The sequence below is a fragment of the Phalacrocorax aristotelis genome, chromosome 5, assembly GCF_949628215.1.
Source record: "Phalacrocorax aristotelis chromosome 5, bGulAri2.1, whole genome shotgun sequence".
In the NCBI taxonomy this organism is placed as follows: Eukaryota; Metazoa; Chordata; class Aves; order Suliformes; family Phalacrocoracidae; genus Phalacrocorax; species Phalacrocorax aristotelis.
In genome coordinates, this window is record NC_134280.1 from 40078450 (window position 1) to 40094747 (window position 16298).

The 16298-nt window shown below is 42.2% G+C and overlaps 1 protein-coding gene across 12 annotated transcripts in view; it reads right to left on the reverse strand.

The window, feature by feature from the left end:
• Positions 1 to 899: 899 nt before the first annotated feature.
• Positions 900 to 16298, reverse strand: part of IKZF2 (IKAROS family zinc finger 2) — a 114979-nt gene continuing 99580 nt past the window's right edge. For 8 of the 12 annotated variants that reach the window (XM_075094055.1, XM_075094050.1, XM_075094051.1 and 5 more), the window contains 2 exons: positions 12401 to 12544; positions 900 to 2643 (listed from right to left, as the gene is read on the reverse strand). In XM_075094055.1, coding sequence (XP_074950156.1) covers positions 1919 to 2643; positions 12401 to 12544 — 869 coding nt within the window. In that variant the 3' untranslated portion in view covers positions 900 to 1918. The remainder of the gene's footprint in view (positions 2644 to 12400; positions 12545 to 16298) is intronic. The other 4 variants (XM_075094058.1, XM_075094060.1, XM_075094059.1 and 1 more) reach the window with 1 other exon arrangement.

Below are 16298 nucleotides of genomic sequence, written 5' to 3' on the forward strand. Positions count from 1 at the left end.
GAATTCATTATGGCCTAATCTTGCTCCCCCTTTTATACTTTAGTAACTTTATACTTTGGAAGAGGTCTCACCAAGTGCACGGAGACCGTGTGCACAGAGCGGGTTAAACCCATGCAGATCTTTCCATTCTCAAGCTGTGCTCTTGTTGCCAAACAACAACATTTCAATTGTGATTGGTACAAACAGTTGGGTTTCAATGGCAATCTGTCACAGAGGTTTATGCCCAGTTTTTACTGATGCAACCTGCAACTTGGTGGATGGTTTCTGGCTTTGTTATTTATTGGGAGAGAAAGAAAGAAAGCTAAACAGATTGGTGTTTTTTTTCTCTTGTCCAGTCTGTAGTTCAAGGACTCGCTCTGGAGTTTATTTCTCCATTTGTATTCCCCAGAGTGAAATGAATAAATTAGGAATAAAAGTGAAATCTGCAAATCCAAATCAAAGCACAGCACTTGCATCACCATGCATCACTTTCTAAAGAAGTAGGGAAGGTCTTAGGTAATATGTTCATTTGCAGGGCTTCTGTGCTCTCCAAAAGCAGAGGCTATCCAGCAAAATCTGCAAACACTTCCACCCCTAAATTAAAGCAGAACTGATGACTTAAAAACAAAAGAAAGTCATTGGTTGAGCAAATTAGCAAATAAGATGTCAATAAGAGAGAAAAATGGTCAAGGCTCGGATCCTGATGTAGCTGAAGTAGGTGGGGTAGTTCCATTAAACTCAATGGAGCTAAGAGGATTCCTGGCTCCTAGCATTTTCCCAGCTGCAAGTCTTAGTTTAGGTTGTTGCCAAGAGGTTAACACTGTGATAACAGAATGAGAAATTATTTATATAGGTATATATAGATATATAATTATAGTTAAAGAACACTTCGCTACTAGTACTTTTGTCATTTTAAAATCCATAATTTTAAAACAAAATTATTTCAGAAGAGCAGCAGAACCTCTTGAGTAAACTACAGATTCTCTCACCCACTCCTAGGCCACTTACTGTCCTAGAAGCAAGTTTAAATGTTATTTCTAAATGCTATTTCTTAAAACATAGGGTGCAACTAAATAAGTAAGGCTCTCAAGGGTCTCTAAGAAGCCAGTGAGTCAACACATAGGCATGGAGTAACAGCAAATCAACAATTCTAAAAAAGGTGCTTCATAAGTTAAGGAAAATAAAAATACAAAGCCTCGGACTTACCACAGAAGGCCCTCAGACTTATGAAACTAAACTGCTGTAATGTGGTACAGTGTTAAGACGTACATTTATCTCTTTTTTTTTGTTCTCCTTATTTTTTAACATTCTAGAGGGGCAATACACACTGAACCCAGAAAAACAGCTCACCCTAGAAAGTAACTTTGAAAGCAATATAGACTTTGATTCATGCTCCTAAAACCCTAATGGTTTTGCTGCAAAAATTATTGTTCATTCTGCAGAATAAAGTTCCCCCCTTCGCCTCCAGCCACCAAAATCCTGCACCATATCTACACCTTTGAAAAAGGCTCTCCTCTGAAATATTTCTGCTTATTAGCCTCAAATTGTAAATGAGTGGCATCCCATTGGGACTTTAAAGCACCTAGCAGGGTTGAGCAATATCCCAAAACAGGACATGATGTACAGCTGATGGAGACAGAAATGGACTGCCTTTCAATTCCCACAGTAAGCAAGGCAGGTCACTCACCACAAAGTGACGGCAACAAACCCCTCTTTTACCCCTTCCCTTCCTTCTTTCCATTCTTAAGCTGGGCAGAGCAAATTAAGTTGGGTCCACAAAAATAAGGTTAATAATAATAATTAAACAACAGCAACAACAACAACAGCAACAACAACAAAATAGGCGTCACAATGTCTGAGGAAAAGTGGGATTGTAAGTGCAGTATTTCTTCATGTGCAGTTCTTCTACTTCATACGAGTCCCCTTTGGATGAGAAGGCCTAGTGGAATGTGTGCTCCCCTCGGACTATGTGCGATGAGAACTCATAGCGGTCCTGGCTTCGGTAGCCACAGATGTTGCACTCTAGCGGGTCCCGGTAGCCATGGCAGCCCATGTGGATGGTGTACATGACATGGTCCAGGAAAAGGACGCGACAGTGCTCACACTTGAAAGCCCTAATCTGCTCCCCTTCTCCATTGATGACCTTGTATATATCCTTTAAAGAGCCCTTAGAAGCTTTTGTGGCATCCAAAGCCTTGGTGTCCTCCTTCATATAAGCCGGGCTTGGCTTTCTCTTGGGATTTAAGGCAGAGTTTCCTTGGTAGGACTGGCGGTCTTCATGGCTGCTCTCTGAGTCAGTAGAATCCAGGCAGCTATTGCTGGGGGAGCCCTCTCTATCCTGGGTTTGACTCTTTGGTCTGATGAGGGAGATTGGGCCATCCATGTTGTTCTCGTGACTGTCAGCTGTTTCCCTGCTAATGGGCCTTTCTATCCTGTTAGGATGATAGACCTGAGCGTAAGCTGAGCTGATGACCGGGGCCACCTCTGCAATTGTGCTTGGTGTGTGCTGCATCAGGGGGTGAAGTGCCTCAGCTCCAAGGTAGGTGATTGCATTGTTGATGGCTTGGTCCATCATGTGAGACTGCATCAGCTCAGCCTCCTTCTCATAGGTTAGGTTCATATCAAAGGGAATATCTGGATACCCAAATCTCATGAGCTTTTCACCTAAGGGACAAGAGCAAATGAATGAGAAAAATCAACATAATCACTCCAAGGTTTCACTGTAAAAAGGGTGGGGAGAGAGAGAAAACCCCTGACCTGGGGTGAAATTCATTCTAGAGTTGAAATTTAGCCTCTTTCTACTTGTTTTCTGATCTCCTTTTTGTCCTGAGATGGGTAAAACAGCAACCTCACCAACAGCTTTGTTTTTTTTTTTAATTCCAGGTGAAACACGTGGCTGCAGTGACCTCCAGACTGACACCAAACCTTCCACTGGGGGCCTGACTGTGCCCATGCTTCAAGTTAGGAAATGCATGTTAACTGGTAGAAAATGGGATTGAACCACTGAGGTTGATGAAGCTCCGACAGTTTATACCATTAGCCATACTTTCCCAAAATTAAAAGAGGGAGTACCAAGTGTACCCTGCAATCCAAGGTACCTCATACATATCTTACAATACGGCTGCATAGCGAGAAACCTAAGCAACAGGTACAGAGGGCTGGTCCAGTGTCACCTTTAGGGCTACAATATGTAAATCCTTCAACCAGCAGAAAAAAAAGTATAAAAGAACTGCATGCAGCCACAGAACAGAGCAAGTACCAGGAGCACTGGGGGCTGAACTACCATCTTGCATTCAGGCTATAATACCTTTGCAATTCATCCCCTCAAAAAAAAAAAAAGGAAATTCAATGTTTTGGACTGAGGGAAAAAAAGACACATACCCACACCCCCCACTGTCTATTTAGGCAAGAAAACAAACTAGAGAAACTGCATGTATAGCTTAGTTTCATTTGGTAAAAGGCAAAAGCAACTTTCATTGACACAGGATAAGTAAATACATAATGATGAAGAAGCTGGCCGATTTATCACTATGTGAATCCAAATTCACATCCTTGTAACCTTTTTAAATCCATGGCATTACAGATATGTGAAACGAGAACCATATGCTGGTAAATTATGCTAGTCACAGGGCATGTTACATATCACAGCTCTCCTTGAAGTTAACAAGTTTACCACTACTTACATCAGGGCTCAGCTCAGCAGCACTGCTTTTTCAGTGATGGCTTTAGAGTGTCAGTACAAGGAAAGTTCATATAACTACTCTTCTTTTTAAATAGAAAAGATTATACATATAGCTATATGTGTAAGATACAAGATACACATGCTCATACATGTTCACACACACCAATATTAGCTAGTTGTAGACTGTTAACTTTTTAAGCTGATTTTACAAAGTGTGATAAATAATTTTTGTTGGTTTTCATTGTCTTTGTTGCTTTCCACTGCCTTGCAACATAAAACCAGATTTTTCTTCAATAGTGTAAGCTAATAAATTCAAGGAGTCACTACATACAACTGGTTTGACTATCCAAGAATTAAAGAGCTCAAGAATCTTCTATGTTCTTTTGCCAAAATTGCTTGGAACAAAACGTGTACAAACCACCATAAGAAAGAAACAGAACGGTAATCCCAAATCTCTTCCAAATAGCATTTGTATATTTCAACATAGCTATCACTCAGCATTTTATTTTTGACTATACTAATTCATTCCACTTAGCGCAGCTTATCTTAAAGTGATGCATAAAGAGAAATAATTTTACATTACCCATGGAACAATCAGGTTATCCTTGGAGATGATGCATCAGTTTTGTTTGGGAACTTAGCCCTGATTAGCAAGGTAATTAAATGCAAGTCTAAAGTGAAGCACGTGAATATTCCTACTCTGCTTACGACCGCTTTCAGAACTACTGCTCACATACTTCTGATTAGACACCATGTTCATGTACCTCACTGTGTTTCCCTAAGCTGGCTGTTACACTTACAGCCTACCAAAAGAAGGCATAATGCAGAAAAATGTTCTGTTGTTACACATTAGACATTTGGAGAAAAATAGGGAAGGAAGAAGCAAACAGTGCTACAATGATGGCCTTTGTAATCTAACATGACCTAAGGATGATTCTTGCCGTCAAACATCCTCTTTTCAGTGTTTCTGCTGTGGGTTGCCAGTTTTGCTGTCCGTGATGGCTGTCCTGCTGCTGATAGGATGGACAACTGTCTAATGGGAGGTGCCTCCAGCCTCACCTGAAATTGAGCAGCTTCTTCCCAGGTGGGGCCAAAGTGGGACTGGAGGACAGCTCCAGGAGGCATGTGGTGCCTTCGGCAGAAAGACATTTCTTTGGAAGAACAAATTTAAAACGGAGAATTCCACTGGTCCCTGTCACCTGCTCTGGCCACTTGTATCATTTCCGTGTTTGAATAAAGAACTGGATCTGGTGAGAGTCTGATCCAGCCTCCAAACACAGTCAGTCCTTTGTAGGCTGTATAGATCAAGAAACAATACCTATCCTTTATGGACTACTTGGATGAATGACACAAACCTTATTTTGATTTCTTTTACCTTCCACATTTAGTTACTCCACCACAGGCAGCAGAGTATAGAAAACTTTAAATTGCCAGTGAGCTGAATTTTTCATTCCTTTAATTATGAACCAGTTCCAATGATGTCAAAGCCTTAGAAATGGAGTGTGACATAAAAAGTAAAGTAAATGATAACATGGGAAGGAGAGGGTGTAAAACACAGAGCTCAGAAGAAACTTTAACAAACCAGTCCAACATTATTTTCAATTTTAATTACTCTTCAGCCAAATCTGTACTTAAAACTAACTAATCAGATTCACCATTTTGAATTTTCATGCAAAATTATGCTCAAATTCTATTTATTCTTGCCCAGCATTAGTGACGTAGAAGACGCTTTCTCCACTGTGGTCATCTTGTCCTATGACATTCAAAAACACCTCAAAAAAGTTATTTGAAGCTAGATCAAAGCACACAGACACAGTTGTCCTGTGATACCAGTAGTCCATCTCATCAAGTATCTAAAGCAACTGCAATGCTGGACACCTGGGAGAAAGCTACAAGAAATCTTAGAGAAAGCAGTTACAGAATTTACCACTGGGTAAACTTCTTTCTGACCCCCATTAACTAGAAGCTGACTCTAATTCTGAAGCTGATTGATCTTCATCTGTTCTGAGATGCCTGTGTATTTTTAATTCTTACTATAACCACCATGGTCTTATCATAAGCCACATAAATGTCTCATTTTGTATCCTGTCAGTTCTTGAGTGACACTCTGTGAGAGTGAGCGCCACATTCAAACTGAAAACATTTGAACCTGCTTCATGTGATCAGCTTGAAGATGGTTGCTTTCAATTTCACTAGCATCTGCTTCTCCCTTCATTGAAGGAGAGGCAAAGAAGTACTCAGACTCCTGTGCATCATAAGTTATACTTTCTGCCTCCACTATTTCAATAGGTTTGGTGAGACCAGTTACATATCTGCTATTGAGGTACTAAGGCTCACTCAGAAATTGACTATTTACACAGACATACAGAACCGTATAGGTTGGAAAAGACCTTTAAGATCATCGAGTCCAACCGTAAAGCTAACACTGCCAGTCTACCATTAAACCATGTCCCTAAGCACCATATCCAAATGCCTTTAAAGTACCTCCTGGGATGGTGACTCAACCACTTCCCTGGGCAGCCTGTTCCAACCCCTGACAACCCTTAAGGTCAAGAAATTTTTCCTACTATCCAGTCTAAACCTCCCCTGGTGCAACTTGAGGCCATTTCCTCCCGTCCTGTTGCTTGTTACTTGGGAGAAGAGACCAACACCCACCTCACTACAACCTCCTTTCAGGTAGTCGTAGATAGCGATAAGGTCTCCCCTCAGCCTCCTCTTTGCCAGACTAAACCACCCCAGTTCCCTCACCCTCTCCTTACAAGACTTGTTCTCCAGACTCTTCACCAGCTTCATTGCCCTTCTCTGGACACACTCCAGCATCTCAATGCCTTTCTTGTAGTGAGGGGCCCAAAACTGAACACAGCATTCAAGGTATGGCCTCACCAGTGCTGAGTACAGGGGCACGATCACTGCCCTACTCCTGCTGGCCACACTTTTCCTGGTATAAGCCAGGATGCTGTTGGCCTTCTTGGCCACCTGGGCTCACTGCTGGCTCATGTTCAGCTACCTATCGACCAATACCCCCAGCTCTTTTTCTGCCAAGAAGCTTTCCAGCCATTTGTCCCCAGGCCTGTGGAATTGCATGGGGTGGTTGTGGCCCAAGTGCAGGACTCAGCACTGAGCCTTGTCGAACCTCATACAGTTGGCCTCGGCCCATCAATCCAAATCCCTCTTTAAAGCCTTCCTTCTCTCGAGCAGATCAACATTCCCACCCAACTCAGTGTTGTCGGCAAACTTACTGAGGGTGCACTTGATCCCCCTGTCCAGATCATTGATAAAGATATTAAACAGAAATGGCCCCAACACTGAGCCCTGGGGAACACCACTTGTGACCAGCCACCAACTGGATTTAACTCCAGTCACAATTCTTTGGGCCCAGCCATCCAGTCAGCTGGATGTACTCAGCAAAGAGTACACCTGCCTAAGCCATTAACAGTTTTCCCAGGAGAGTGCTGTGGGAAATGGTGTCAAAGGCTTTACTAAAGTCCAGGTAGACAACATCCACAGGCTGTTCCTCATCTACTAAGCAGGTCACCTTGTCATAGAAGGAAATCAGGTTGGTCAGACAGGACCTGCCTTTCCTAATCCCATGCTGACTGGGCCCGATCACCTGCTTGTCCTGTATGTACCATGTGATGGCACTCAAGATGATCTGCTCCATAACCTTCCCCAGCACTGAGGTCAGACTGACAGGACTGTAGTTCCCCAGATCCTCCTTCCGGCCCTTCTTGTAGATAGACACGACATTTGCTAATCTCCAGTCATCTGGGACCTCCCCTGTTAGCCAGGACGGCTGATAAATGACGGAAAGTGGCTTGGTGAGCCCTTCTGCCAGTTCCTTCAGTACTCTCAGGTGGATCTCATCCAGCCCCACAGACTTGTGTGCGCCTAGGTGGTGTAGCAGGTCACTAACCATTTCCCCTTTGATTATGAGGCTCCATTCTGTTCCCTGTTCCTGCCTTGCAGCACAGGGGGCTGGGCATCCAGAGCACAACTGGTCTTACTATTAAAGACTGAGGCAAAAGCAGCATTAAGTACCTCATTCTCTTCCTCATCCTTTATCACTATGTTTCCTCCCACATCTAATAAAGGCTGGAGATTCATCTTAGCCCTCCTTTTACTGCTAATGTATCTATAGAAGTATTTTTTATTGTCTTTTACAGCAGTTGCCAGATAAAGCTCTAGCTGGGCTTTGGCCCTTCTAATTTTCTCCTTGCATAATGTCACTATACCTTTGTAGTCCTCCTGACTTGCCTGCCCCTTCTTCCAAAGGTCATAAACTCTCCTTCTTTCCCCCTCCGAGTTCCAGCCCAAGGTCACCGTTCAGCCAGGCCGGTCTTCTTCTCTGCCATCTTATCTTTCAGCACATAGGGACAGCCTGCTCTTGCGTCTTTAAGACTTCCTCCTTGAAGAAAGTTCGGCCTTCCTGGACTCCTTTGCCCTTCAGGACTGCCTCCTAGGGGACTCTGTCGATCAGTCTCCTAAACAGGCCAAAGTCTGCCCTCTGGAAGTCCAAGGTGGCAGTTCTGTTGATCCCGTCCTTACTTCTCTGAGAATTGAAAACCCTACTATTTCATGATTGCTATAGCTAAGACAGCCTCCAACCATCACATCACCCACAAGTCCTCCTCTATTCGTGAACGACAGGTCCAGTGGGGCACGTTCCCTAGCTGGCTCACTCACCAGCTGCATCAGAAAGTTATCTTCCACATGTTCCAGACACCTCCTAGACTGTTTCCTCCCTGGTGTATTGTGTTTCCAGCATACATCTGGTAGATTGTAGTCCCCCAAAGGACAAGGGCTAGCGATCGTGAGGCTTCTCCCAGCTGCTTGTGGAATAATTTGTCTGCCTCTTCATCCTGGTTAGGTGGTAACAGACTCCCACCATGATATCTGTCTTGTTGGCCTTGCCCCTGATTCTTACCCATAAACACTTAACCCTCTCATCACTGTCACTGAGCTCTAGACAATCCAAACATTCCCTAACAGAGCTACCCCACCTACCTGAGGAGGAGGCTACGCCCCTCTTGCCTTGGCTGTCCCTTCAGAAGAGTTTATAGCCATCCATTGCAGCACTCCAGTTCTGCGAGTCATCCCACCATGTTTCCATGACGGCAACTATACCATAGTTTTACTGCTGTACAATGGCTTCCAGCACCTCCTGCTTATTGCCCATGCTGTGTGCATTTGTGTAGAGGCACTTCAGCTAGGCTGTCATCCTGTCACCTTCTTAGAGGAAGGTCCCTTAATTCCTTTGAGGGGTTTCACCCCTCTTGGCTCCTATTACCTCAGTAGCCCTTAGCTCATCTTTGTACAACTTCGGCTGTGCTCCAGTGAACCCAGCGCATCTCAGACACACAGGCTGAGTGCCCTTGCTAGCACCCCATCCCTCTAACTTTGTCTTGGGCAAGCCTGATATTAACCCCCTCCCACTCCAAGTCTACTTTAAAGCTGTGTCAATGAGCCCTGAAAGCTCATGAGCAAAGACCCTCCTTCCCCTTGAGAAAGGTAAATCCCATCAGACGCCACCAAGCCTGGTGCTGCATAGGCATTATCAAAAAATCCAAAACTGTGGCAATGACACCAGCCAGAGAGCCATGCGTTAATAGGCTGGGTGCATCTGTTCCTTCCAGTGTCACTGCCTGCAACTGGAAGGAGAGAGGAGACAATAACCTGTGCTACAGAGTCCCTTACTAGCCATCCAAGGCCCTGAAGTCTCTCTTGATTGCCCCTGGACTACGTCTTGCAGCTTCATCACCTCCCACATGTAAGAGCAGTAATGGGTAATAGTCTGAGGAACGTACCAGGCTAGGAAGTTTCCTAGCAATGTCGTTAACCCAGGCACAAAAGAGGCAGCAGACTTCCCTAAAAGGAGGGTCTGTCTGGCATATTGGACCCTCTGTTCCTTTCAGAAGGGAGTTGCCTACAAGTATAACCCATCTTCTCTTCCTCATGGATGCGGTTTTGATACAGGGAGTAGGCTTTTCTGACCCTGGCAACACAACTGGTATAGATGGACTGTTATCCACATCTTCCACCTGCAGAGCCTCATAGCTGTTATATACCTCATCTGGGAAGGTGAAGTGGTCAAGGAGGGTGTTCACCTGCCACACCAAGCATGGACTTGCCTCCATTCACTCTTTTCCTTTGAGCTACTGCCTTCAGCCTGGTGGGGGAGGGATACAGGAACCCCATGATCCTGTTTTTTTTCTGGTGGCTGTATTTGCTGCTTTCTTTCCTCCTGAAATTTCAGCCAGAGTAGAGACTGTGGTCCATAACCAAGGCCCCTTGGAGACTGCTGATCAGAAAGAGCAGTAAAGCATTGATAGATGTAGCATGCAAAGATTTTAGCTTATGCTTACATGACCTTCTCATAAACACCATTAAGCTGTTTTGGACAGGTGCCATACTTGCAGTATGCAAAGGAAAATTTCCTGCAAGTAAGAGAACCATTACAAGTTCTTCCTGACAGAGTTGAACAATGTTTCATTGGGGAGAAAATGGGAAGAAAAGTAAGGTCATGGTGAAAAACAGAAAAGTAGCAAAGCAGAGACTGCTGTTTTTTCAGTTCAAACACTGTGATGCCGTGAAAGATCAGTAAAGGCAGAAAAATAAGATAAGAGTAAATACAAAAGAGGACACTTTTCCCCTACAGCTGGATCTGGATAAAATGCTACATGTCACATGAAACCCCGAATCCCTAGCCCCAGAAAAATGGAATCCCAAAACGATCTGTTACACCTATAGAAGAATAGGTTTATCCAACAACAAAGTTGTATACCCTACTGAAGAGAATAGTAATCTGCTACAGCATATCTCAGACAAGAATTTTCAGTCAGTAAATTTGCCTTTGAAGACAACAGCAACATATGATCAACTGCATGTGAGTGGACAAGTAAAATAACCTTCCTGCCTTAAAAGAGAGACCATCCAAGCCAGCTTCCAAAAATCGATTCAATTTATACTGTCTGAAAACCGGGTAGCCTCAGTTGTGAGGTATACTTATAACCAGTAAGCTATACTGCTTTGAGAGCAGGCATGGGTACACCAGAATTTAAGGGAAGGGAGCAAGGTCTCCAGCCTTCTCAGATAAAGTCTTTAGCCCCTACAAAGATAACCTCTGACAGACACTGCAAACACAATTCTGTTCAAGTCTGTGGACAACCTGGTGGGAAAAGAGCGAGAGGTGTGAACTGCCCTTCTTCCTTTTGAGGTTGTAATGTTTCTGAGGTCTAGACACACCAGTTTAAGCATCAGCATGGTTAACTATTTCACTGTTGATCACAACCTGCAAGAATGTACAGCACTTGCTGAGACAACACTAGGAAAACCTGCTATGATGGGGCCATGTTTACAATCTCGTAAAGCTCTATTTGGCTTGTCAGTAGAGTGTCCTGCTCCCATTTCCACCCTATTCAACTCCAATTGTTGTCACAGCAGTAAATTAAATCAGAGTATAAATCCTCCAGGTCTTATCAGCTATACAGTAATTCATTTCAGACAACTCTTAAATGGTCTAAGAATTAAGCTTGTATCTCAGCAGGACTAATAACAATATAGGAGATACGGATGCCTCCCAGCGTTCCTCCTGTGCGTTGGATTGTTCCTGACCTAACCTTGGCTTAGCACTGATATTTGGAAATGGTCAGATGACTGCGAGCAGCTAGGTCAGTGTGTCAGTGCCCCCCAGGTGAACTGCTGCACGATGCTACTCCCCTACTATTCAAAACCATGTGGGTTAGCTTAAAACCACCTTTAGTGGTGATTTAACAAATCCACCTGAATTTGCATTTAGCTGAGGGGCAATGACTTTTCTAAATGGCTGTCTTAATTGCTTACAGTCTTCTGATCCTCTCTCCATAAGTGTCCTTCGTGTAAGCAGAATGAGTATATGACACACTTAAAATCTGTACCACTGTCCTTCAAGTGAGTGTGGAAAACACATATTACATGACTTCAGAGTCTAGCAGCATACATTTACCCCAAATAATTCTCTGTCCCAGCTGCCATCCTCAGTTTCACACCAAGTTTAGCTCAAACCAAGTAAAGTTCCCCATACTGTCTCCTGTTACAAGCTGAACAATTTTAAGATGTCAAGATACAAAGCAAAATATGAATTCTGGGCCTAGGATTCTAAATTTGGTAACCAAAAGTCATCCAATGCCACTTTATATTCATGCGTTAAGTTTATTGTGTGCAGAACACTGCACTTGGAGCAAGCATTTCTTCCAACAGAAGTGATGTGATTTTACTTCCTCATGCCAGTATTATCAGACCAGTTGTTGCCAACTCTCAAGAATTTAATACAAGTTACAAGTCTTGAGTAGTTTGTTTTGTTTTGTTTTTAACACACACACATATGGAGACAGATAATTATATGAGAGTCTTAGTTTTTATTTGCTGGGGCAAGGAGAACAACGGATGACAAGTCTAAATCTCAAAAGGGCCAGAGAAAAGTTAAAAAACCAAAACAGCTTTAAGGCACAGTAAAAAGCTCAAGATTTTCTAATCCATTTTCATGATTCTAGGGACCTCACTTTTAAAATCTCTGGGTTGGTAAAATTAATTCAATAATTTTCAGGACTTCTTGCTGCGATTTAACTATCTCCATTGTTGTCCCTCCCTGTCACAACCAAGTTCTGGGAGCACTTCTTGTCCCCTTGTTCTTTTGGCTATTACAAACAACAAGTAACCTATACCTATACACTAAAAATAATAAAAGGCGTATTTCAAGCTTACCCACAAACTTCTGTGGGGTGGAGCTTTTACGCTTTCCCATGTTGCTTGTCAGCTTCTCTATAACAGCAGGTCTCTCAAAAGGCACCATAGAAATATTGTTGTCCATCACAGGCTCTTGTTCCTTACAGTCTTCCATAGGAGGTACTACATAAAACCAAAAAATTGTATCAGACAAGTCTAGTCTACACTTCACAAACACAGGTCATTTGAGCCCTGCTGATTGCGCAACAAGTGCAACTCAAAATAAAGCAAGGTGCAGGAACACACTGGGCATCAGGATAGCATTCACCTTTAAGCAGAGCCACATTTACAAAATGCCTCTGTTTGGGACCATCTTATTTAGCAGAAGCCCAACTTTAAGCATTTATTAAAGGACTTGTTTTGTTCTGAATACTCAACATCCCCAGTGAGAAGGGGAAACTTTTGAAAACTCACTCTGTAGGTGACATTTTCTGTTATTCTCCCTTCCATGTGGTCAACTAAAAAGTTACATTGGCAACAGTTATCATTCTTTGTATATTCCCTTAACTTCACTCTTATCATATGGCACGCTTACCGTTCTTATTTTCTTTTTGCACTAACCTCAGTGACTAAAAAACATACAAGGCATTGATGACTTGTTTTTCCTCAGCCTGGCTGTGCATTCCCCAACACAAAGGCTTCTGGAATGAAGGATCTGTTTATTAAAGTGTGTTTCCTCTTTCTATACACAAGATTGTAAAAATCAACAAACGCTGTGCTTGAATTACAGGATTAACATCATAATCAGTTGCAGAAACTATCAATTTTTTAAAATTAATATTCTAGCTTTTTAAACACAGACCTAACAACCAGTGAAAGCAAGTCTTCTGTGTGTGTCTTACCACTTTTTGAGATCAGCGGGGAGTATCCCCTGTGCTAACTACATTAGAGGAATGCTCGTACGCTGCCTTTGAGACAATAACAAGAAATGAATGACCCCTTCTGTCTTTACTCATTTTACTCTTTGTTGTTTGTTGGGTTAGGGAATAAGGTGCTAGAGCAAAAGCACTATAGGAATTGCATGGGCTACTGACCAGGGTAGTGATCGACTTGCACAGGGTTTTATGTCACTTGCTGACATAGCTTATCAATAAATACCTACAGACTACTCTCTTTTTGTTGAGCATCCTCTTATAAACACCAAGAAGGGTCAGTGATACCATGCTACGGATCAGGCTCAGAGAGTCCAAGTCATTTGCAATATATGTCAAAAGCGTGATTCCACATGTAGCTTTTCCCACTGTTCTGCTGCCATGAATTTAATACATAGCTAATTGTCCCACATCCATCTTCATAAGGTAGCACGAGAAACCTGAGAAGGATCAGCCACCAGTCCATACACTAATGGGATGGCTGAGGTATAAAAAAAATCACTTGAGAAGAGCAGATGGCAGGGAAACAGAAACTGGGATGATCTTGCAAAGAGTTCCTACAACTTGTAAACTGTGAGCAACCCGTTGCATTCTCTGTATTAGATAAATCTTCCAGAGAGGTCACAGGTGGTATTGCAGAGGTAGTAGAGAAGGACTGAAACCCACATCTTCTGCTAGTCTTCCTCTGGTCTCTCACCATAGCAGCCTTTTGTGTCACAGATACTATATCCTGAGACTGTGCCATAAATGAACATCACCAGACTACTTTCCTCCCATGTAACTTTACTACCTACACGGAATAATCGCTCCCTTGTTTTTAAACACACAGGTGTTTGCTAGTACATAATATATGAAAAATGGCATGATAAAAGCCTTGTCTTTGCCTTCTTTCTAGTACGGAAGAGCAAATACCAGGCAATTACAAAACAGAGTATCTGCTCAGGTGAACTTTGCAATTCAGACATTCATAATAAGAAAACATGGCAATTTATTCATTTGATTCCATTTGTGTCTCTGCTGCTAAGGAAAGCTGAGTACTCTAAGGCTTAGAATCTACCATATGCTATAAAATGATTTACTCTGCTGCTTTTTTATTTGTACAGGATGCTCCCCCTGAGAAACACAATGGTTTCTCATTTACAAGGCAGTCCTGCTGGCATCAGTGAAAGAGAGGAAGAAAAAGCATAAATATGAAATGAATCTAATGTTGCAACAAAATGGGATGCAGTGTTTGAGTGACCTAATTAATGCCCGGTGCAGACTGGGAGGTCTGGAATACTTTAATAGCTAAGGCTAAATTTTTAAGGTTATTTAAATACTGTGCTTGGTCAGGAGCTATCTGCACTAGTTCTACTCAAGTGTTTACTGAGGAGATTTTGGAAGAAAGGAAGGATTATATCTGTTGATTTTCACTGGGAACTGGTGCCCAACTGTCCTTCTGGCTTACCAAAAAGCAACATATGCATGCACCTGCACACACACTTTGCATGAAACCCTGGATCACTGCTCAGTGGCAATACCCATCCTCACTGCGATGGGCCAGGTTTGCACGAGTGCCACTTCAAGAATTTCCAGCCATTGGCGTACAGGATGCACAAGGCTGGTGGTGGGGATCAAGAGAGGTGCAGAAGGCTCTAAATCCCTCCAAGGAAGACTTCCTAAAGGTATGCTGGCTTTGTAGGACTGTACTTGCCCACAAAATCATCTGAAAACCTCCTGATTACTTTCATAGCCACCTGATTAAGCCCTAAATGTAGCGACATTTGTATGTCTTATAACAATTAAAGAATAATTAAATAATTCTACTGTTGGGCATATCTGTGTAAAATTTCCTAGACTAAATCTGAAACCTTTCTTCCATGAAAAATGAATAGTGCTAAAAAAGACATCTGCTCTTCTCTAAGTTAGGCAAAAATTCTGCTTGGACTCGAGTAAAATGATCACCAATAAAAGCATTTTCTTTTCTATATTTCATGCTGCAAACTCTTTTTTCCCAGCCTCAGAACTCAAGTCTATAATCCAGAACATGGCTCTTTTGCCACAGAATCATTGAATCATGCCAATATTTGTGTTATGATGGGAATAAGTTATTGGAATGTGTTTTGTTATGTAAATTTACTGGGAGAAGGAAATAGTCTAGTTTCTGAAACCATTTAAATTGCATGCGAAACCAGACCAAACAGGTGAGGTGTCACATTTTAGAAACCCAAAGAGTTAAACTAAAGATCATGTTGTCCATTCTAGATACATTAATTTTCATTACAATTTAAAAATATACAAAAAAAGGACAAATAGCCCAGCCTGCATTTTTTTTTTTTTTAGGAAAACAAAGATAAAGAAGAGGAAAAGCAAACTGATCACACTCAACCAACAGTTATCACAAATCAGCTCCTCTGTTGTAGAAACTCATGTGTACACATTTACTCTGCAGTTAATGCAATTTCTTTTTGGTTGTATTTCATTGTACTTCATTACCTTGGTAGGGGGAGCTACGGAAGACCAGCTAACACACTATAACTAGCTTTAATACAGCAACTCATTTTATGCTGTGAACTTATGGTCTCAGGTCAGGAACGTATTTTATTCTAAAAATCAAGTGTCTAGTCCACGAAAGGGCCATGCTTGAGTATGTTTCTGTTCAGGGATGTTCTTCATCAGCTATCAGGGTGTGCTCCTGGACTGCCCATACAAATATTTACCATCTCTGACACTGTTAATATTCTCAATTGTGGTTAACACCAGATGTTGTTCCTAAACCCAAACTCTCAATACACAAACATGGATGTTCTTCAGAACAGTCTTTATTTTCCTGAAGACATTGATTTTTCAATCATAGTGCTCAAATCAGCTATCTTTTAGTTTTTGCTCCTTAATTTGTAAGAAACCACATATACTATTAAAAAAGTTTATGCTGTTCCAGTGAGGAAAGAATACGGGGGGAAAGAGGAAGTAAAAAAAATTACCCAGTGTGCGTTTTGCTGATAAATACTTTTGTGTGCAGACAA